The sequence below is a fragment of the Argiope bruennichi genome, chromosome X1 (genome assembly GCF_947563725.1).
Source record: "Argiope bruennichi chromosome X1, qqArgBrue1.1, whole genome shotgun sequence".
Taxonomy (NCBI): domain Eukaryota; kingdom Metazoa; phylum Arthropoda; class Arachnida; order Araneae; family Araneidae; genus Argiope; species Argiope bruennichi.
Genome location: NC_079162.1, coordinates 129,136,466 through 129,161,969, shown reverse-complemented (window position 1 = coordinate 129,161,969; position 25,504 = coordinate 129,136,466). Strand labels below are relative to the sequence as shown.

General features: G+C 29.6%; 1 protein-coding gene across 3 annotated transcripts in view; it reads right to left on the bottom strand.

Annotated features, from left to right (window-relative positions):
* The window catches only part of LOC129958224 (catenin delta-2-like), a 136,772-nt gene that overhangs the window by 5,624 nt on the left and 105,644 nt on the right, over positions 1–25,504 (bottom strand). For 2 of the 3 annotated variants that reach the window (XM_056070510.1, XM_056070512.1), the window contains 16 exons: positions 24,252–24,382; positions 22,804–22,842; positions 19,824–19,995; positions 19,169–19,334; positions 18,408–18,761; positions 17,327–17,623; positions 13,444–13,700; positions 13,245–13,361; positions 12,990–13,150; positions 11,192–11,433; positions 10,787–11,049; positions 10,551–10,701; positions 9,507–9,739; positions 7,450–7,669; positions 7,176–7,195; positions 6,649–6,747 (listed from right to left, as the gene is read on the bottom strand). In XM_056070510.1, coding sequence (XP_055926485.1) covers positions 6,649–6,747; positions 7,176–7,195; positions 7,450–7,669; positions 9,507–9,739; positions 10,551–10,701; positions 10,787–11,049; positions 11,192–11,433; positions 12,990–13,150; positions 13,245–13,361; positions 13,444–13,700; positions 17,327–17,623; positions 18,408–18,761; positions 19,169–19,334; positions 19,824–19,995; positions 22,804–22,842; positions 24,252–24,382 — 2,922 coding nt within the window. Of the gene's footprint in view, positions 1–4,375; positions 4,426–6,648; positions 6,748–7,175; positions 7,196–7,449; positions 7,670–9,506; positions 9,740–10,550; positions 10,702–10,786; positions 11,050–11,191; positions 11,434–12,989; positions 13,151–13,244; positions 13,362–13,443; positions 13,701–17,326; positions 17,624–18,407; positions 18,762–19,168; positions 19,335–19,823; positions 19,996–22,803; positions 22,843–24,251; positions 24,383–25,504 lie in introns of all 3 variants that reach the window. The other variant, XM_056070511.1, reaches the window with a different exon arrangement.

Below are 25,504 nucleotides of genomic sequence, written 5' to 3'. Positions count from 1 at the left end.
TTTGTCAGTTAAATATAGAGAACTTAAAAACTACTTCCTTTTCCTGCGCAAGAGAGAAAAAAATCCAAAATAATTTAAAACAGGCTAAAATTTAATTTGTATGAAACAAATTAAAAGTATGAAAAATAGTCTAAACACCTACAAAATAGGCAGTAATTAAAGTTTGTATAAGAAAGATGAAACAGATTATTTATATCTTGAAAAGAGTTAGTAAAATACTTCAGAAATTATATACTTTAACATTCTTTCATGTAACAAAATCACGTATACAAGAAAATGATATTTGGGCACTACTTTTAAAAAAAGAGCTGACTGACTTATACATGTAAAATATGAGTGCAGAAGTAGACAAATATTTCACCCTTTATTTGACTTTAAAAAAAACTTTGTGATTATACACAGAAATATCAAATTTTCTTCTACATATTAAAAGCAACATTAAGCAAAGCAAATGTTTCCAATCACATGTATAAATAAATTTAAAGTACACCATTTCTGGTTTATATTAATATTTCTAATGTCTGAACTTTTTTTTAAATCCTGAAATAAATATGAAACTTCAGCAAATCTTGAAATTATTACTCTGTTAGTTTAATTTAAACTATCTGATCATTTGATTTCAACAGCTAGAAGACAATACTATATACTGGTGAGAAAAATTAAAGAACCATGAAATTGCAATTTATGTTAATTTTATCATACAGAGTCCCATGAGAAGGTTGGTAGCTAAAGGTAATGTTTTCACACATTCCAGAGATTCACCTTTATTTTACAGATATATTCAAATTTTTAGGCATTGGTTACAAATGAAAAGTAGGTGCTTCAAATTCTTATTTCACGGATAAAAGTGAAGAGCGAGAGACAGAAAGCATGACAGACACTGACACAAGTCAGAAATGACCCACGAGTAGTTAAATATATCCTATTAAGATTCTGCAGGTTTCATGATACTGGTATTGTGCACAGACAACCAAGTAAAGGTTTGAAACTTGTCCCATCAGATTCTCAAGACTATTATTTAACACTGATTGCTGAAAAAATAGGCAACTGATATCACACCATACTGAAAAGCAGAGTAAATTTTTACAACTGAAATTCATATTTTTCCAAGAGTATCTGGTTGCATAAAAGATGATTATCTGCCAAGAAACCCACAATAACGACAACACGAAATCGAAATGGGAAATGCACCTTTGTTGCAGTCGTGCAGAGATAATCATGATTAAGAGTACAACAGAGTCGAGTCGAGTTCCTTTTATCTCATAAGTACTATTTTTTTTGGAGGGTATCTAGACACAAGACAATCTGGAGAGAGGGAGACTCATATATCAAGCATGCACTCATCTAAAAAAGAAATCTTCGGCACAGAAGCGGGAAGATCAATGTGGGTACAGGCAAACTTTTGAGTAGCTGCAGAACCTACAAATTTTTAATGCAACTACTAATGCTAAAATACACAAGGATGAAATTCTCGATCCTTAAATTAGTAATTTTTCACATTATATTAATTACATTTTAATATTAAATTATTAAAGTTATAAATAGTTTTCTCCTAATCGATTACAGTGTGTTCAGAGATAAAACAAAATATTAAAAAAAAAAAAAAAAAAAATCATTGTGCCAATTATCTCGGAAAAGAAGAAATCCAGCAAATGAAGTGACCAGCATAATAGAATCACAGATCAAAATAGGGTGCTTACTTATATATCTATAGACCTCAACCGGCACTTTCTAGGTGTTTTGAGGTATCATTCAGTGAAAACACAAATTGTTATCACAAAAACCAGAACAAATTAATATATAGCTGGAAAAATTATCGCAAAGTGAACAATTCAGTAAAGTGAAACCATATATTAAATTTTTTTTAGTTCACCTTATAAGTTGTAATACTTGTTTTTCCTTCCCCACTGTGTATTGATTCCAAAAATTATTTTTTGCACATAAGATAATTCTAACTTCAGAAGGTATGCAGACATGATTAAACAAAGAAATGTAAGTACCATGTTCTTAACTAGAAAATTATATATAATTTGTATTGTTGTTTTCTAATTTTCCTACCAGGGTAAAATGATGCGTTCCTCAGAAAATTACCGTTGTTTTCTAAATTATATCTTTAAATGAGTAATTCTTATATATATATTTATTTCGTGTATCTCGGAAACGGCTCCAATGACTTTGATCAAATTTGATATTTAGATAAGGTTTTGCTTAATAAGTTTATTTATATAGGCGTCTTCCTTGAAAACACACAAACTTATAAATAACTATTAAGAGTCCAGGAGATCGAGCCACCAGTCCAAGCAAAATGTAAACAAACCGCGGTAAACATCCGAGCTCCAGTAAAAATATTATAACCTTATTCGAGAAATTCCTGAATAGATTTCGTGTGTCTCGGAAACGGCTCTAACAATTTGGATCAAATTTTATATTTAAATAAGGTTGAGTTTACCAATATATGTGTCTTTCTTGAAAAATTCGATTTACACACACACTAATTTTGTTTCTCACCTAATTGTTAGAATAAGTTTATTCATCTTTTATAAGTAACCATTAGAGCTTTTTTCTATCAACCCTCATGCTGACAATGCCATGTAGCACCATCTCGCCACGGTAAAACTGAGTGTAAGTTCAAAAATATAAGTAATGATAGATAATTATTGTAATTATTAAATATTGTAATATAGCAGACTGTTTCGAATAAAGACTGTTCAAGCATGTTAAAATAAATGTATTCATGATTTGTATTTATTTATTTAAATGACCAGTTCATATGTAGGCAAGATTAAAAAATATTCATATGTAATCAGTATATAACTCGTATCTAAATATATTCACCGAAAAACCACGATTTAAAATTTTTTTTACAAGTTGCCAGAATATTTACACTTAATAGGAATTGTAAAAATATGTTCATATACTGAGTGTATAAAAGTGTATTTGCCACAACTTTGATGCTGGATGAAAACAATAACTCTCCTATTATCTGATTGGATACCTTTTAATCCTTTTTTAAATCAAAACTTCTGAACAGTTTTATAAAAAGTTTCACTGAGAAATTGCATACTTTATTAATGGCTACAAGAAATTATACTTGATAAAAAGTTGATGAAAGTGAAGCTTTAAATACATATTATTTCCTTTTATTTGAAACGATGACAGTACCCTTTTCAGAATATACCAGTAGTGTGAGACGAGTATTAAAATGTGTGGAGTTAAATTCTTCATATGATTGGCCTAATCATTAATTTACCATATAATTTTACCGCGAAATTCTCGCTTTTTGTCCCATTAGATAAGTTTTAGTGCGGAATAAACAGAAGAAAGGGAAAAACATTTAAAATCAATTAAAATAACTAGATGCAATCACCAATCAAGATACTTTTAATTTCAATTTTTTCCTTTAGCTGACATCAATTGCTTACTGCCAAAGGTACGTTCTTGATGTTTTTACGATAACCATAAAAAAAAGAAAGAAAGAAAGAAAGACCTATTATAAAGATGCCAGCATGATTTAAAAAGTACTTTTCAGTGCGTTGGAATATAAAAGATTAAGGGAAGAGTTATATAAAAATTCTAAAGGGTTGCAATGTTTTAAATATGTTTACCAAGAAATTTATCCATGTTATTATCGATACTACAGTTAAATTAAAGTGTAAAGATGGGATACGTAAGTTGACCTCCAATACCCTTTGAAATAGCAGATACTGATGTGAAGAAAAATGACGAATTATAAGTATGAACACATTAAACTACATATAGTAATTTACTTTAAAAAGAAATTTCCCCAAGATAAATATTAGGAAATACTACATAATAGCTACTTTTAACAGATGAACATAACAGATAGCATTAGTGAATAAGATCAACGCAATCAATTGGTTAAAATTCTGGTACAGGAATCCAAAACAGGCTGCATGGTTCTGAAAAATTATTATATAATCTTACAGAAAATAAAATCTATTATACAGATTGTGCTGTTCTTATCAGTATCATATTGAAAAACGAATTAGTTTTTATTACGTATATTTCAAAACCAATATTTTACATACTAGAAGAAGCAATTTTTTACATACTAGTAGTCTTTAAATAGAAATTAAAAATATAAGAGAATATTATTAATAAGTTATGCAAATCTTGTCATTTCCAGAAAAAAAAAAAAAATGCAAATCAACTTTTTAAATTCAGCTCCAATTCAATCAATTTTGCACTAAGATTAAAAGGAATGCATTTTGAAAAGAAGCAAACAAGCAAAGGGAGGGAAAAAAAATAAAACAATGCATGCTGAACGAAATTTATATAACTATATTTAAATGTAAGGAAGAATAAGGTACATGCATAAGAGGATTAATATTGTATAGATTAGTTTAACCATTACCATTAGATTGGAAAGCTCCAAGGAAGGAAAAGTTAGTACCCATGAGGGGGCTAAAAATAGGATAAATATTGAGTTTTTAAATGCAGTCTACATTCAAAAACAAAGTGAGCAATCAGACTCAAAAACACTATTGTATATTACAAACCAATGTTTCATATATTGAACTGTTAAGTTCACGCAAGTAAAAAAACTACAAAACATGGTATTGAACTTCAAAAATCCTAAAAAGTTAATTTCACATGTTAACTAACAATTGCAAATTAATAAACAGAACAATTTTCAAAAAACATGAATTAATCAGCGAGTGCCCTTAAAGGAGGTAAAATATTAACATTAACTTCGCATTTTTCTATATAATACAAATTATGCTATGAAATATTTTTAATTAAGAAACAAGTTATATCGAAAGCTTTAGAAATCTCTTAAACAGTTTGCATGGATACAATTATAAACAATTTAAAAAAATAATTCTGCAATATGCAGATACGTTCAGTTTTTCAATTATTTTTGCTAATTAAAAAATAAAAACCGATAGGCCTACCATATACATTCAAGAACACACAATAACATGGTTGCAGAAAAAATTCCTAGATATATCTGTTATCCCTAGAGGATACCTACTAACTAATTGAAAGGAAATTTCAGATATTGTTAATTAATCGTATGTGCACAAACTATTGTAATAATTTAAAACAATAGAGCTCTTAGGGTTACAGTGAAAAAAAACCTAGATATATCTGAATGCCAAAAAACCATCTTTCCCTTCAAAAATCGATTGGCGCACTGTAAAATCATTAGCAATGTAAGAAACATATGAAGAAAATTTGCATAAAAATTGTTTCTTTGAAAAACACCATTTTCAAAGAAGTTCGCTCCAAGTACCAAGGCAACATTCAAAAGGATAGACTGTAGAAACAGCAATCCTCATTTGCAAAGCATAGTTTGTGGAAAATCTTTAATAAGCAGTGCGAGAAGATTGCTTCTTCAATCAGGTCAACAATAAGCGAGTCAACAAGACGACACTTATAGGGGAACAACCGGGCAAACTGATAAAGCCGTTTTTATCAAAACGAGGAAAATGCTGCCGAAGCAGTGCCAGTTAATAGAAGAAATTAAACTATGGCGAGGCTCATATTTCGTAAATACTTTAAGTTGTTTGGTTAAAAGAATTGTAGAAACTGAACGCATACACGATAGACCGCGACCAAAAAGGCGATCCGTTCCTGTCGAAGTTGTTGCGGAAATGCATAATATGATTACTGCATATCCATTACATATAAGAAGAAATGGCGCTCGCAATTTGGATATACGAAAAGCCAGGCCTCAAGCTTCTGCACTCTATTCTGTAGATGCTTTTCATCAGATGTGACAAAGATAGCAGATAGCATTGCGGATATTATGAATGAGTGAGGCACATTTCTTTTTAACCGGGAAAGTGAGTCCATATTTTGATAATTTAACGCGGCAATAACACCTGTAGAAGATAAAACGATTGTGTGACGTGGCAAACTCTAGTTTTAAATCATCACTTCTCGAGAGCATTTCTTCAAATATCTGAAATATTCCTTTCCAATGCCAGAACGGACAGGTCTCTAACGATTCATATAACTGGAAAGCTTCATGACCATTCTATATAATATAATAGTGAAAACCACTTTCTGATAATTTAAATGCCATTGATAAATGGAGACAAATATTTACAATAAATTTCAAATTAACTGCAGTTACATATGAAGAAATTAAAATATGAATTAGAAATAACCATCATAATAATTAAGACTATTTTATGGATATTAATTACACTATCACTATTAATGAATTTGAAATGTATCAAAATGGCTCTATTTATTATCCTATTTAATAAAATGAACACTAAAATAATATTAATTTATTTATAATTTATGTCTCAAATAGTGAGAATATATCACTTCAAATGACAGGCTATAAATATTCAAATTACATAATGCCTTAAGATATATAAAATATATTTCTAAGATATATAAAATATATTTCTAATGCAGCATCATGAATACTCTCTTATAGTTATAGAATTATTTTAATTTTGTACTAAGGCCAAACCTGTATCAAATGGCAGAATGTATAAGTATGAAGTTGAAATTTTTTCTATTCTTTAAGATGGAGGGAAAAGTTTATTGCAAAACACAACAACCAAGTTAATGTAAATAACAAAATTAAACAAACTACCAAATAAACTAAGAAAATATGGATGCCATTTTACTAAACGCTATTCCACAAACTGCAAGTTTACATACCATTCCTGGAGGGTAAACTCCCATATGAGGCCTATGAATTTGTGATGAAGGTGGAGGTTCAGTACTGTGGCTTAATTCACTCAAGGGAAGCTCTTCAGACTGTTAAGAATGCAAGATATACATATGCATAAATTTTATTTTAAATTTAAAATCATAATAAGCATTTAATAAATGGTTGAGTGAATCCAATCTGACATTAACTGCAAAAATTAGCATACAAAACATTTAATAACTTCCTTTAAAATGCTTTTTTTAAAGAATGGAATTTGGAACTTAGACAGCTAATACACAGAGAATTTTAAAATGTCTAGCAGCTAAAGAATTTAAAGAAATCTTTTTTGATCCTTTAGAATTAGTATGATAGAATTACTGAAGATTCTAATGCAGTTCAAAATGATAAAAAAGCACACATTATTCTCGCTGGTTAAGACTTTTTAAAATATATACATAAAATATGCAAGATCTCCTGAAATCAATAATAAACACTGAGAAAGAAATATGAACACAAATTGAACAAATTTACTTACTCTACTGTAGGGTATTGCAGCTGAAAGAAAAATAAAATTCATGAAAAAAATTGAACTGTAACAAGAAAGCATCATAACACAAATTTTTGAAAAATGAAATTTTAAGGATAATTTTTAAGTCATTAAAATCGAAATTTTATAATAAAGTTCATATTTAAAAAATAGTTATAATCAATTATTTTTCCTAAGAATTGTTCAAAAATAATTTCTTAATTCCTTTAAAGGAATATACATTTAAAAAAGGAGGGGAATTTAATAAATCACAAATTCATACCTGATGAAGAATTGAGCTCAGTTCCATGCGGAAGTGTTCGATCTTCATATTTTGTGCCTCCTTGTGTACTGACAGGGCGATTCAATGTGCTGTTAGCTGAAGTAGGAGAAGAAAGGGAATTTCTAACAGCACTAGATTTAGGTACAAAGTGAGATTCTTTCCAACCTGCTTTCCTGTATGCTTCTCGAAGCTCTTGGTGTTGCCACATGTTATACAATAGCTGAAATAGGAAAATTTTATCAAGCATGAATGAATAATCAATTTATTCAAAATTTCCTGTAATTCATAATCATAAGTAAAATGCCAGTATCATTGAAAAATCCAAAACTTCTAAAAAAAAGCAATTGTCACTAAAACCTGAATATACTTAAAAGAACAAAACTAGTTTAAAGTTCCTGACTGCTTCTAAAAAAATTAATTCCAAAGAACGACTCAGTACTTAATTAAAAAAAAACCCTCAATTTATATAATTGAATACCAATGAAATAATAAGCAAAGAGAAACCACCTGGTTCTGAAAACAGAAACCATGTATTTTTAAAGCATATTCTTGATAACAATAATGCAAGGCAAACAAGATGTATTTTAGCAAACTATTATGCAGTTCTGAATATAAGTATTCTTCAAAATTCAACTTTCTTTACAAATTTCATGCCACTAAATCAGTTTATTACTTCCATGGCATGTTCTGTAACCAAAGATAGTAAAAAATAACAGAAATAATTTTAATTAAAATTTTCATTTACCAAAATAGATCAAATTGGAATAAATGACTAATAATTAAGTGAAAATAATGAAATATTTCTTTTTCTCAAACAGATAAGATCCTAGTCAGAAGTAATGCATTTGAAGGCATATATGTCAACACTGGAAATGTGGTTGTCAGTAAAAATAAGACTGTGAGAGTGGAAAACACACGCACACACACGTGTGATATTTTAAGAAATATTAAATTACCAAACAAAAATCTAAAAGAAATAACAAAAGAAATACTAACAGACAAATCAGAAATTATACATTTTTCAAAAACATGATACACAGACAAAATTTTATGAATTACAATACCATCTAAGAAATCTGAATGCTTTAAAAGCTTGTACTACACAAATATTAATAAAATAACAAATGCTTCCTGAAATTTTATTTATCTTTTCCAAAATATCTTGTTTCATAGTAAACAGTGAAATTAATAAATTTGCTGTAAAAGAATTCTAACACCATCAAAAATTAACACACATGAATAATACTAATAAAACCATGAGAAAGTACCTGAAGTAGTTTTAGTTTTTTTCATAATTAGCGGATATTTTCGATAAAATCCGTAATAATTACGGAGAATCCGTAGCAATTGGCATATATGTGAAGGCAATCAATATAGGATATTGATGTATTACATCAAAAGAATTTCATTTATGATAAATTTTCTACAAATTATTAACACTTCTGGTAAGCATGCATGATCACACATCAAAAACTGAAATTAAATTTGAGGGCGCTTATAGAAAATATGAATACATTCCAACAGTTATACTGCTTGTGTAACATGAATTCATATTGAAAATTAAATAGTTATGAGTCACTGTGACAAATAATAATTATTCCCTCCTATTAGGTTTAGGTTTTGAAATCTTGTTAAACAATCTATCAAGTTAAGATCACCTCTTTCTCAAAAGGAAAAAGCGTTTGTACAGCTAGTCTTAGTGACCAGCTCTATAAAGGTTCAGGTATTTCAAATTTGCAACTTTTATCTTTGTTTGAAATAGGTCATTTTACTTTTTGTTTTATAATTTCAAAAATTCAATATAATCGGCAAATTGCTTATTTTTGAAGACTAAAATAAAATTTCCAACACTGCATGATTATGCAGTGCATCATCTTGATTCATTGCACTGTAAAACATTTCACAATGCCCGATTAAAAATATATATTCATATCACAGAAATTCCATTGCAAATGACAAATTCTAAATTAGAATGGGTACTCAAACTTTTAATAAAAATTTTAAAATTCAGTTGCTTACTTTAAGTAATCAATGTTAGTTATAAAAAGAATACATACTTGCGATGCAAACTTCACCACTCTAGGAGAATAATTATTTTTTTGTTGAGTTATTTGATGTAATCTTTCAACACCACCCAGTGATAAAAGTGACCTAGCAAAATCACTTTGTTTTGCCACTACTTCATTCAGAGTTGCAAGAACTGCAGCAATTGTATCATCAGATGTTCCAGAATCATGTTGTGGGCTACCATTTGGAAGTTTGAGAACAAGATCTTTCATTGCATAATTCCCTAAATTAAAATGGAAATTTTAAAAATAAGACAACTTAGTAATTAAAGCAATAGAAAAAATAAGTAATAACAATCCAAAACTAAAAGATAAAATTATTTCATATTAAGATCCTAATGCAGGTAAAATTAATGCATTACGAATTTATAAACAGAAATATCTGTAAATGATTTCTATCATAGACTATATTCTTCGAAATTAAGTAGTTCATTAAGAATAATTTATTTATATAAGTAGAAATGTTTTAGGGCAGAGGTAATAAATATGATAACCAAATAATAAGTAATCTAAGTTCTTCTAAAAATTTCATAATATATGTATCATTGCAGACTTGTGGAGGTGTACATCAAAATATTGAAGACCAGAGTTAATGCAACACTCTTAAAGTAATTCAAATAATTTATATATATATATAATTGGAGCAGGGAACTACTTTTAGCATTAATTAAAATCCAATTTGACAGAAATGTATCTTACCTGTTCCTTTCCATAAACATTACAATCTCGTTTCATTGCAGTCTTACAAGTCTATACAGAAACTCCCAGTTTTTATTTATTTATTTTTAAAATTACCAGAATATACTACTTCCAATTTTTCCACATAGGAGAAATTTATTATTTAATTCCAATTTTAAGCAAATTTGCAAATTAGCCAATTATTGCTTATTTAGTATAAAAAATATTTTTTAGAGAACAGTTACAATTATTCAATCCCCATGTTCTTAGCGGTGATTTATCCATCCTAATTTCTAAGCTTCCAAGTTAAATCGCATATGCCATTCGCCCATAAACAATTCTATTGATGGAACAAACCTATAAGGGCGCCATTTCTTGGATCAACAGCAAGGTTCCTCAAACTGGTAGCTACAGCACATACTACTCTATCCACTTCCATTCTCAAAAGCTCAACTAGAATTGGTAGACCTTTATCCTTTCGAACAGAGGCTCTTATATCGATGCTTGGCTGCAAAAAAAAGAAACAGTTTTAAAAAATTTGCAAAAAGTTTTTAAAAATTAAATACATAAACATATCAAGAGAGAAGACTTACCTGCCAATAGCAAGCGGCTAAATTTTGAATTGCACCAGCTGCCGCTTCTAATGTTTCAGGGTTGGAACATTCTGACAACAAGGATAAATAAGATTGCACAACTTCAGGCTGCCACAACAGGGCCATTCCACGAACTGGTTCTGACTGACTAATAGGATTTTTAGTAAGAGGAACACCTTCTCTTCGTTCTTTTTCTGCACTAAGTGCTTGAGCAGCTTCTTTCTTTTTCTTTGCACCAAAGCAACCAAGATTTTCTCCAACAGCTTGATCAGATTGAAAATAACTTATTATTACATGCAGCATACCAATTCTAATATATTAATTTTACTAATTCTAATACATTAATATTAAGTATCACATAACAAATTAATGTCATGCAATAAATGATTTTCCTTATTCACTCACCTCTGATAGGGGCACTAGCTCTTGACTGAACAGGAGGAAATAAATGCTTGTCATAATCAGGATCTTCTACCTCTTGACATCGATATGAAAGGTTCCTGAGCACACAAACACAATTTTCCACGCTTTTGTTGTCCATGTCATTTTTACCAATTGCTGCTCGCACTAGATAAACCATACTTTCAATCAAACCATCACATGTGCGAAGTTTTTTCCTAGCAGTCTCACCAGCAGAACTAATATTTCTACAAAACAAAATAAATATATATATTAATTAATTAATCTCAATTTTAAAAAGTTGATACAAATGAGCAGTCTGATAATACAGATGCTACAGTTACTATTAAAAATTCAAGCAAATATATGGTATTTAGGGTATTCACATGATTAAAATATATATTTACTTTAGTTTAAGAAAAATGATCAGTAATGTTAGAATTTAATTTAAGAATTAGAGGATATTAATCATAAAAATTCCCCAGAGGCAATTCTGAAACACATAGACGTACACTCAAGACATACTGATTAATATGTCTTACAATAACAAATGTTATTTCGTTTATTGTTTAAAAGATAAAAAATATAACAATTTCAATTAATGAATCAATATGACTGTAATAGGTAAATTTTCATTATTATATACTTGAATTTATGTGAAAAAAATCTGCTCTGTTCAAAAATCTTTTCAAATTAATAGTTTTTGATGTTCATATCACGTAACCAACATCCATCTTAAGTCAAAGGCAAGACTCTTTCAGTTAAACAAAAGCTATTATTTAGTTTTAAATTTTGATTCCAAGCAACAGTAGAAGTAGGGATCGAGAGCTCTTCTTGAGCTGCTGTTGAAAAGATATTTTCTTTTGGAATACCAGGAACTTTTGAACTGTGGGAAAAATTTTTTTTTAATCACATTTCCATCACTTTCTTCTATTTTGTTTCCATCAGCATAGCTGAATTTGAACTGTTCTTAAATAGATGCAAGTCTACTTACTGGTATTTCTATAAGTCTCTAAATATATTTCTGTACATGAAAACAATACATTCTTAAAAGACAACAAGATGTTAATTTTTCTCAAAAATAATTCATGACCCAATTTTTTTTAAAAAAAACTTGCAGCTTCATGTGATTTTAATGTCTAACTTGAAGAAAATGGTATGATGTTTATATAGTAATTTAACAATCTATTTCCACACCGAAAATTTTGGAGTCTGTAGAAATATGCTCCTGTTATCCTGATATTATACTAAAATGCAACAATTTTGTCTTTCTCATAAACCCTGCTATGTTACAGAATTTTTCAACAGAAACAATCCATCAGAATGAATCTAAGCATTTTAGATTAATCTTTTGACTTCATAATTAAACAATTCTTTAATTTAAAAGCCACAAAATTGCCATTTTAATCAAATTTTAAAATCAGATATATTTCCTATCCCTGTTACTTTAAAAATAAATAGTAAATATATTTTTAATTTCATCTCACTCCCATTCCGAATTCAGAAATCAATTTAACTAACAGAAAATAGACAATATTTATGAATAAATAAAAATGTGCCTGGAAAAAAAATGTAAAAAGCTCCCCAACAACTAGAATTACTTAAAACATTGGTTAATTTTTCTTTTACCAATGTAAGTAATTCTAGTAGTTAGGGAGCTATTTAAAGCAATAGATTGCTCCATATGACCAAGGAAAGGCGATATTAAAAAATATTAAGAACTTATTTCTATTTGTAAGAGTATACAATTGTAAAATGAATGTATTAGAAAATATTTTAATTTCTATATTGGATTGAAACATACCTTAAAACACCACTAGCATTACGGAAAACGGTAGACCAATACAAATCATGCGGTTTGACGGGATCCAAAGGATTTTTAGTACGATCATAACCAGAATGTGGAATAATAACATGATTTACAAGGACAGTTAAAGCATCATCTATAATTGGACGTTTCAAGTCCTAAAATTTAATTTAAAAAGATTAAATTTTTAATTAAAAATATTAATTAATTAAAATATATCAATTTACTTATGACTATAGATTTAAGTCTTACTTCACAAGATGACAAATTCCATAATATGCCTGTAACAAGTTCTTTAATTTCACTATCTTGTGTCTTTTTTAAGAGCTTCACCAATGCAGGAATACCATCAGCATTTCGAATAGCTCGCTACAAAAGAAAAAACAGGAGTGAAAATTCCAGCAGTATGGAAATTCAACAGAATGCTAAGCCAAAAATGTAATTGATTTACCTTATTTTCATCATTTTGTCTGCCATATGACAAGTTTCTTAAAGCTGCACAAGCATTTCGCTGAATTTCAGGCACATCTTGAGATAGCAAATCAATTATAGGGGGTATGCCTCCCAATGACCTAGTTTTTTGCTTCATATTGTCATCAGAGTATATTAAATGTGTCAAATATGCAGCAGCATTTGCTCTCACAACATTATTTGGGTGTCCCAAAAATTCTATTACTTCATGCAAATCAGGATCTCTCCATCTAACATCTGAAAGAGAAGTCACCTATTAGAATATAATTATAATCAGATAAAAAAATGAATAAAGAGCCTGGAAACTTTTGAAGGAAAAAAAACAAACTACTATGTTAATTAAAACAAAATTCTTAACTTTATATATGCTACAGGGTTCCGGCTCATGTCTCTAAAAGGGGGGAGGGATTAAAGGAACTTTCTAATAAGATTCATGAAAAATAAAATTACACATTTTAGAAATATAAAAACAAATAATAAATTTAAATAAAATATATCCTTACTTAATATTTTTAGATGGAATAACAAAATAACAATAAATATACATGTTATGCTCATCTTGCCATTAAATAGCCAAACTCTTCAGTTCAAAGTAGATTTCAAGATCATAATGCAAGTATGCTTAGAGTTAATCACTGCCTAGCTATTAATAACCCTAATTACTACTATTTTCGTAATAACCAAGAAGCAGCACATAGTAACTACATGCTAATTTCATATTAACTCCAACTGGTTGATTATTTTACACCTTTACACTCCAAAATAAAATTTATTTATAAAAGAATTTCTAAATTTGGTTTAGCCAGTGCTTTGGATCAGTAAGGGATAATGCAAGAGATACAAATTAACAGACTATGTATATTTAAACAAATGAAAAGCAAGCACAGTATAAAATTCGATATTCACAAGTTATTTTGTTAAGTTTCAATTCTAAAAACTATTTGATTCTGCTACACAATGAAAATTTATATTCTTATCTTTGTAAACAAGGACTGTAGCGCAAAAAGTCTCTTTAATTTTTGATCTACTTGATTTTATTTTAATTTGTTTATCTGCAATACATATTTCCTTCCCCTCCCCCCCTTTTTTTGAGATTGATAATCTTTGCTTGCATACAATAGAAGTTCTTTTGTAATCTAAAAATTCTCTATGCCACCATTTTTTAATTTTTATCTTAAATACAATATCTTGCAACATGTTTCTTTTTTAGGTTTTTTAACCTCAAAATTTTTATTTAAGGAAAATCCCCTATTAATTAAGATCTGATCATGGTATAGTATACTTGGCCAGTGTACAACACATTTTGCACACTGAGTTATATCACTTTAATACCTACAAAGGGTCCAGATTCTACTCCCCACAGATTATCCTGCAAGTGTTCATTTCGTGCCCAAAAATGTGACCCAGATATGAATTTCTCAGCACAAGTTTTGTTTACCGATGAATGCCGGTTCACAAAGGAAGGTGTTTTCAATAAGTACAAAGCATATTTATGGAGTGATGATAATCCTCGCAGTATATCCCTTCGGTGCGAATATATAGGCAAGTGTGAAGGGTGACTGTTTAGTCAGGCTATACTTTCTATCATCCCATATGATACCAGAGGAGAATCTGATCTTTCAGGATCAGACAGATTTTGCAAAATCACAAACCAGCAAATGTGATACATAATAGGTGGAACGAACATGGTGGGTACCCATAATAACAGATTTGTTCAGGCACATCTGGACATAGTTTTTGCCCAACGCTGGAATAAACACGCAGACCCTCAGGCTCCTTTGACTTTAAAGTGCTTCAACACCTCCCTGTGGTCTGCATTCAAAGTGCTGGTTTACTGAGTGCTTATAGTCTAAAATGGAGCTCATGGCAACAACCATCTTCCTTTATGGTACCATAAACAAAATCACAGGAGTGTTCGAATGAGTTTGGCAATCAATGATTATCTGTGTCATGCATCGCATTTTAAGGGAATAAAGACATTTGCTGTGATAATTATCATTGTTTGTAAATATTTAATTCAATAAACGCCAGGCCATTAATCTCTATCTAGAATCCATATACATTTTTTCCTTCCACTATTACTACCCCCAGCCATTTCTACCTATAGGTTCCAATGCAATTTCCATTCCTTTGGATGTCTGAATATTTGATATAAACCAACCTTATTAGCCCTAAACTGTTTTCACTGTGTGCTTGATATTTCAAACGGACCCTCTATTACAACTCAATCTAAAAACGACGAATAAACTTTTTATAATACCACTGAATCATCATTACAATATCACAAATTATGCTAGAAATCAGGGAGAAGGAGCAAATATTTGTTAAAAATACGCTGATAAGCAATTGTAATATAGAAAATAGATAGAAGACAAGTAGCAAACTGTTCAGTTGAATAAAAACAGACAACACAATTTGAAGTAGAATCCATCATAAACTGGATGTATGACAACAGTACTTCAGAACTGAAGAAAATTCTTAAATACGCGGTAACGAGACATAATGTACATACTGCTAAGGATACCACACAACCAAAATTTCAGTGCTTCAGAATTTTTAAATACAAATATTTCAATGCCTGGCACGTGTGCAGAATTGTGGATGGCTTCTGTCTCTGACTGTCGGTAAATGACCGATTTTTGTTGATACACGATGTTTTATTAAAATAATGAAAAGAATAAAATAAAAACACTACAAGTTTTTTAAGTAATACCTATCATAAGGTAATGATCAGAATTCAAACGATTCATTAAAATGTTACACGAATAAAAAAATTTCGATTTTGTGATAATAGAAAGTGAAAACCAGCTAATTGCGACAAAAATTAAATGTTCTTAATAAAAACATGTAACTTCAGCTCAAATGGCATATCTAGGCATTTACTTCCCATAAAGGAACATAAAACTAGTATATGAATAATTTCCTTCCAGTTTCGGGGCTTTAAAACGGAAAAGGGTCCAATTGCATATGGACCTTTTGCAGGAAGAAGAGATCCCAATCAAAGGAAAATGGAGCAGTGGTTATAAGGTTATTTTTCTGCATGTGTAAAGAAAATGGTGTATTGAGAAAGAGGAAGATAAGGCAGATAACCCTTATTGTGGAATGGACTTGGCCCAATTAATCACAAGGAATCGAATATGTATTGACGGTATCACCCAGCAAGCAATCGGCTGTTATTTCACCAGCATTAAAGAAGAGCAAAGCGATGTATTCGTTTTTTAGTGGCAAAAGGTGTTGGATTACAAGAACTGCATCGGCGAACAAAAAAGTTTATGGACTCCTTGACTGGCACAGTCATTTCCATATCCTCTGAAGTGGTTTTGCTCCATGATTGTACATGGCCACTCACAAACTGAACAAGTTAATGAAGTTTTGGTGGACAGTATTGGAAAACTCAATGCAAGGCCACTATCCTTCATCATGCGACTTTGACATGTTTACTTTGCTGAAAAATGCATTGAAACTATGTCTTACTTACACAGAAAATAAAGTCATGGTCATTGTTTGAAATTGGTTTTCAGTTTAATCCAAATAACTTCTTTGAACAAGATATCTATCATTTAGTGAATCAGCAAGAAATAACTGTGCAATTTCGGCTATTATTTTAAAAAATAAACTAGGTCATTTCATTTTTGGGTCCGAGTGATTTAGATCCGAGTGAATCGACACAATAATTAATATTATATTAATTTCCTCTTCAAATCTCTGTAGTATCTGCATTTCTTTAAATACTTAACCACAGCTGAATGATTTTATTTTTAAAAGCAAATGGAGGATAACTGGCATTAAATTTCTGGAGGATAGTTCGCATTTACAAATTCATTATAGAAGAATGTAAAATATAATGTAACCAAAATACTCACCACCACCTTCACTATCTACTGGTGCATATTCTAAATGTGGATGACGAGGTGGAATTGAATGTGCTGGGGGATGAGATGATTCGTTTACACTGAGAGGTACTGGAGGCTCTTCCTCTTCATATCCTGCAGCTCTAGGGGCACGAGCATAAGCCGAATTTTGATGTTGGGGTCCTTGGCTAGGATAGTCATCATAACTTGGCCTCCGATCAAGATGGCCTTGAGGTAATCCTGCGTCATATTGATGGTACCCAGGGGAAGTAGCTGGAAGAGGCTGGCCAGCATAACCATAAGGAGTACCTAAAATGTAAATCAGAAGAAAATTAAGAAAATTCAATACATAAAGAACTACAGGGTGATTTAAGATAATGTCCACAAAATGAAAGGAGCACAGTATTAATAAAAAAATGACAGAGGAACTTGAACCACAAATGCTATTTCCAGACAAGGAAAGTGAGGCTATTGAGAGCATGTAAAAAAAAGCAAGCCCGCTTCAGCGTCAACATGGCTACCTCGCTAATATCACACTAAATTTCTATTATTATAAACCTTTCGATATCCATTTTTATGTGTAGTAACTTAGCAGAAAGATTCAAAATGCCATAGAATGTACTTAAAAATTTTGAGGTTTGTTATTCAAAACAGTATGAATTTCAAAATAACAGCATAAATATGCATTGTGATATTAATATTTTACATATATAATTTTTGTAGTAATAATGTGCAAATAAAATTCTATCATTTTGGTATAGAATATGCACTTGAATGTACATTAGATTTGAGACTTCGATTTTTAATGGAATTATTAAAACATTTAAATTTGAATGTGAAAGGCTCTAATATGTTTATATTTATCATACTTTTGAGAGAATGAAAGTAAGTGGCTTTTTCTAAATCAGCAGTAAAGAAAGTAAGATTCTAAAAATCACTCTATTATTAAAGAAAAGAAATGTTATGATAAATTGTAAAATGCATACTTGCATTGACATTGATATTTTTTTACTAAAAGGGTTTTCAAATAATGTTTTAATTATTTTATTTGAAAGAGCATGGATATTTTAGAATAGGTAACACAGACTCTCACCATATCTATCAGCACTTTGAGTAGGGGAAGGTGTTCTATAATCCATTCTAGGGGGAACAAGACCAGATGCATCAATATCTTCATAGTTGCCAGGTTGATTATAGTCAGTTGCTACAACACGAGGAGCTTGAGGCATAGCTCGATGTAAGTTAGGAGAATCACCTGATGGGGTTGTCACACTTTGGGGAGGATATTCTCGATAACCATATTCTGAGTAAGGTTGGCCACCAGCTTGTGAATACAAATCAAAATTCCTAGCTGCTGATACAGGAGATGCAGTTCGCCCATATGTACCATAATCTCCTAGAGGATAGACTTGAGTTGGTGTCTGACCAGCTGGACTAGGTGGGCGACCTGAAATGATCATCAATAATGAATTATAATTTTCGATGAAAACGAAACACATTTTTCTTTAGAATTTAAAATCTAATTCTTCATGGAATAGGGGAAGGATAAACATCAACAAATAGCACTTTTTTGATTATTAGTTGTGCAAATTTAATTTTAATTTGGAATTGTAAAATTTTTGCAAAAGTTTATAATGGAACAAAACTTTTCAAAGGATAATATTCTAGACTAATAATTGCTAATTTTAAGTGAAAAATTATGATGCAAATTAATTTTCTATGACATCAATAATACTTAATGGAACCAGTAAGTTAAAACAATTCATAAAAAATCTAGCATTTTGAAGTTTCAGATAGGGAATAAAATCACACGGAGTTTCAATGAAAAATATTCAAACTGAATCTAAAACATACCTGGATCATAAGTACCATAATCATGAGGAACATTAGAAGGATTTGGATAATTATAAGGAATGTATTCCCCACCAGGTGGAAGTGCTCCACCATAAGAATAAGGTTTGCCATCTGGTCCTATGTGATGCACCTCTCTAGTCTTCACAATTTTTGTAATTGTTTTTACCTAAATAAAGAGAGTCACATTACACAAAGATAATAATATTTCATTCACATAAAGTTACATAATTAATCATAAAAAACAATTTCCTTTAACTTTACAAATAAATAAACTCATACCAGCAATAGCAACATGTCTGCAACCGTAACCGAGAAGATTCTTTTTTACTAGATACTTGAACAATAATTAAAATTCCTAATACTAGTATAGTACTAAAGTATCTAAAAAAGTATAGCACTATTTTTTAAACATTCAGTGCAAGGATAAATATCCCTGATTCTTCTTGACACCCTGGAATTCCCTGACTATTCTTGGTTGGCTGCTGGCTATCATGTTAGATGTGAAGATCAAAATAAATGTTTTTAATCAAAATTCTAATATAAATAGCTAGCTTTTCTAATGAAGAATCTGTTAATGCAATAAAGAAAACTTTAAAAAATTTTTTTTCATGGATAATTTTTTTAACATGAAAATTTGCCAAGGTATCATGATTACTTGTTGTGTTTGTGATGTGCTTCGACTGATAAAAGATGCATTATCTACAGGCACAGATGATTTGGAATTATTTGAAGAAGCATCCCCATCTCCATGGCCATTAGTAGAGGTTGATGTCTCATAACCAATTGTATGTGTATACGATTCTTGAACTTGAGGTATGCCTTCTTGCCTGAAAAACATACAATTTAATGATATAAATGGTGAAGGTGATTGCATAACCATTATATATACAAAATCTGGATACATTATTTAAATGGGAAGAATGGCACACATTTCTGTCCTGCCATGTGGTCTGTGACAACAAGTTATTTACAGTAAATCTAAAATATTAGCCACATGATATTTTATGGATTAAACTGCATTTCAAATAAGACTTTCATGTAAATAGCACTTTCTTTCAAACAGGGAATAAAGCCCATGAAATCAAGACATTTTTAAGTATGAATCCCAAACACACTTTCAGAGGTATAGAAATTAATAACAAAGTAAAAATACTTTCAAGAGCCTATCTTGATTTAAAGCACTGAATTAAAAAATTTTTTAAAAACAAAAAGAAACCACATTAAACAGTTATCACTAAACAATACATCATTAGGATATTTATTTCCCTATCTCTAAGCACATTTATGGTCATAAAACAAGCTCCAAACTCGCAATAAATTTCAGTTCCAGAAAACTTTTAATTTACATTTTTTAAATAGGTTTCCTTAACTTTTAGTTTCTAAATTACATTCCCAGATTTCTACCTATTATGACACAAATAATTCTGCAATCAATTTCGTGAATAATATATTAAATTACAAAGGTCATAAAAGTGGTGAACTTCTATGAACCCACAGGCTGACATAAACCATAATTCACATTTCAAGGATTCAAAGTTTGAAATAATAATCATACTGCACACAAACTGGGTTCCCACTTTAATGATAAAAAATTTTAAGGGCTGTAAAATAATGTAATTTCAAAATAAAAATGCTAATAAATTTAAATAAAACATTTCCACGATCAACTTTTAAATGTGCCATTATTTTCTAGCTCATTACTTATAGATATTTATTAAGTGAAGAACATAAAGAATCCCGTTATGCTTATCTTCAGTTAATAAGCGAACATGTAACAGCTCAAAGTAGGTTTAAGATCACAATGCAACCACCCTTGCCATCAGCCAAAGCATAGTTACTACTAGATGCTAATTTCATACAAACTTTTATGGGTGTTCATTTCACAAACACATTCACACTTCAGTAGAAACACGATTCATTAAAAAAAAAAATTCTAAATCTCAAGCCTTACTTAATACAAGTGTTTGGTAAGATGGAAGAATAAACAACTCATTATTTACACTAATGCAAATGAATTGGAAACAGATTACCATGAAAATATTTTAAATTTACACCTTAAGTTGATCTGTTTAAAATCTCAATTCAGCTAGTTTGTTTAGACATTTGCAGAGCAGAAAACTTCTCTTAAATTTCCCCTTTTTTTATTTTTATTTCATATTATTTACATCATCTATAATGCAATTATTTTCATACGTTTTATACCATCATCTTGAGATTGCAAGTTTTGCACAACCAAGTTTCCGACACATTTAACAATGGCATTTTTTCGGCATATAATCTGTGTTTTCTAAAATGTTGTACTCCATTGCATTTTTTCAAATCCTCTAAAGCCAATTGCTTCACCACATATTTTTCTTCCTTGAAGGGTTTCAATCTCATTATTTTGATAATCAATAATCTCATACCCAGATCCTTGTTGAAAAATCCCTTTTCAACTAGGATCTGGGAACAAGACTGTGGGATGTAAATAAGATTCTAATACATTGTCTTATAAGACTTTTGATCTTTTAAATATTTTGATAAAAACCAATCAATTTAACTCTTGAGTACTTCAAATTATACTGAACTGCAAGTATTCATAAGTCAAAAAATTGCTAAATTATATTAAATAAAAATAACATCTTTTTCTTGTAGCTGCTTGCATTTCACAAGGACAGAAAGAATTTGTCTTTCATCTTATAAGGAATAAGCTATTTTGGCCAATCTCCTCGGATCTAAACAAATCATATTCCTAATAAGTGCATAGTTGAGAGGGGCCTTATCCAAAAGTTAATGAATGAAATTATGTACAAAATTCTCACTCAACTTTCAAATTTCTTAACTGTTTTTCTGATTTTTTTCCCTTTAATTAATTAGTAAGCCTTTCTAGCAATCCATTCCCCCCCCCAAAAAAAACCAGTATAATTTTGTTGATAGCATGCATTTGAATCTTTGATTGAAAAATCTAATTCCAAAATGCCATTTACAGTCCTTAGGCTTCCAAGTACATTTTCTATGAAGCTGAAAGTTTCTAAATAAATTGTAAACATATTTTGCATACCCTGTGCAGCAAAACGCATAGACTCTTAATAATGTTAAAAATGATTAATTTGGTAAAAAATAAGAATTTTTTTTTTTATTTTGATAGGTAAGATAAAATCTTCACTAGCTTTGCAATAAATTTAGACGATTTCATTTTGGCGTAAGGACACATGATCTTTTCAATATACAACACAAAATTGCTGCATATTTCATTAAATGCTTGCTCAACAGCAGCTGTATTTTCTAGGTATACGGTTCTGCAAAAATTCATTGGGAGTTCCACTCTGGAAATTTTTGAATATATAATAAACATCAGATAAAAAGAGATTCATTACTACATGTGAATACTATTTTGTCATGCCAAGATGAATTGTTCGCAATATACAAGTGACAACTACCCACATTTAATAACAATACTAAAAAAAGAAATCTTTTTGCATTTCGCCATTTCAAACTTTTAATTTACTTCTGGATTATCCATCCAGATATATAATCATCAAAGTCCAAAAATAACATTAAAAAAAAACCCATTTAAATGCCATGAGTGCGACAACTATCAATAAAAAAGTTTACATTTCTTGTATTTAGCAATACTATAATACAAATATACTTACAGATAATCAGGGAGAGTAGACCCATCAGGATAATAATGCCTGTTAATAGCAAAATGCAAAAATTATAATTTAACCATAAATTATTAAACTTCTTTTTCATAGATGTTTTGAATAAATACAAAAGATACAGCTATTAAGGTTTTTAAGTGAGTTGTGTAGTAAAACACTTTGTGCACTAAATCAAAAAGACCACACAATACTCATGCAGCATTCCACATCAAAATCATCTGAGTATAAGTACAAACCTCAATACTGTCTCAATCTGCTCAGTTCGCAAAAATTGCTGTTCCTTGGTAGACTCAGTGGTGCGGCTAATCAAGCTGGGAAAGGAGAAGCAGCATGGGTTAAGTAAGGGACTAGCAGCTAATGGAGGAATCAGGATGGCCATAACAAATTTATTAAGAGTTACCCTTGACACCACTGTACTAGTGCAATATATCTGAGCATCACTAGTGTTATATATGATAAGTTACCATTCTAGCTATCAAATTTATAAAAGAATTTTTGGTTAAGCATATTCATAACAAATAAATCAGAGTCTAATTACTTAACATAAATCTTTGAAATTATGACCTTAAATGACAAAAAATGATATAAGGTTACTAATAAGAACAGTTAAAGGTCAAATAGGAATTTGCTACAGAAAATTAAGTCAGTATGACATTCCATAACCAAAAATCTACACAATATAAGTTCATTTGCTCTAAAAGATTACCAAAAATTATTGAATGCAATCTAAAGAAGAAATATTTTCAATATTAAGATTATCTAGAGCATTATATGTTGAGATAAAATATTACACGCATATTTTACTCTTTACTACATCTATTAATTTAGCACTTCTTGAACATACTATAAAAAATGAATAACTAATTTATAAAAATAGTTTCAGTTGTGTAAAAAGGAAAGATATATATATGAATTAAGACCCATACAAAATAAGCATTTTTTGAGTAAAGGTTACAAATTTTAATAGCAGAAATGGATTCATTTAAAGTTATGCATTTGATAAATAACATTGAATTACATGAGAGTTTCTTGAAACTAAAGTGCCTATTTTTTTTTTTTAACTATGAGAAGAAAATGAAAATAAAGTCAAATAGGTCAGCAAATTCTAGATAAAATTTTAAAGAAAAGTATTCTTAGTTGCAAACAATTAAACTCCCTTTTATAAATCTTTTTTAAATGTTAGTATTAGAAAAAGTAAAACTGATAGGGTTTCTGGACAGTATTAGAAATTTTTTCAAGAGAGTAACTCTTAATAAATATATAAGTAACATACATATCTTTCATCATATAAAGCAATATATAAATGGATTACTGTGATAGCATGCATTAGCCTTTAGCAGTTCAGTTGAAAGGTTTAGTATTAATGCATAAGGAAAAATGCTGCGTTAAAATCAAAAATAAATTAAAAAAACAATGCAGAAAAAAAAAATCTTACTTACAGATGAGATTCTGACATTTTAGGATCAAATTCTGAATCTTCTGGTATAACCGAGTCTATCTGAGTTGGTCGCCAAATATATGGATTTTCTGTGTATGTAGCACTTCCGTCTTCAGGGTCTCTTATTTTATACTATAAAGAAATAAACAAATACATGTTTAACAACAAATAAAAACATAAAAAAAACTTGATAATAAAAAGAAATTTAATATTTAAAAAATGCTTAGAAAACTTAAGAATGTAAAAATCGCTTCAGAGTCACTGATAATTCAAATAGTACTTATTACGTTCCACTCATACTCATTAAAATCAGTGTTTGAATTATATAAAAAAATGATGACTACCATGTACACTAACAGATTTCATACATTAAAACTGAAAAATTTATTTTGCTTTACAAATAAATATAAATAAGAAATATATAAACACTAAGTAAAAAATAATGCTTCTGTAATTCTATTCTAATACAACTGCATCTCTTCTATTTTATATTTTACATTGAATAATAGATACCAACTTCCTGCAAGAACTATTTTATGACAGCTGTAAACTGATGCAATTACTATTTAAAATATCATATATTTGCAATATTAATATATATTTAAACCCTCGACTACATTTTTTTCTCAACTGAATAAGTAAATCATATCTTTTGGAAATATGTTGTCACATTGATAAAATAAATAGTTCACAAAATATTTAAGACATTTAATTTTACTGCTCACTTCTGTATGGAACAGGAACACCTACAAAAGATTTAATTTTTATGCAATAAGTTTACAAATGCGATTATTTTATGTACCAGCCACACTTGCGAACCATAGTTAAGGGATCAATGCATTTAAAAATATCTCAAGAGGAAAACATCTTGTTTATTTGAATAAATAATGTTTGAAAGTTTATTATTAACAATACATTATTATTAGTTATGTTAATATAGAATATCATCACATTTTTTGCAGCCTTTATCATTAACTCCACTAAAATTTTTTACGTGAGTTTAAGATGAAGGAACAAAACCAAATTTTTCAATACTACTGAGACTTGTTTTTAATACTTTACATTCTACAAAAAAATCGAAGAAAAAAAAATCCGGAATACAGAAATTGAAAGGTAAAATTGTTACTACCTAAAAGATCAAACAAAACCAACAACACTTTTGGCTAATCATAATAGAACATGTTGTAGTTTAAATATTTCAACAGGCACTGAACAGAAATAAGCTAAATATTGAAAGATATCAGGAAAATTCAA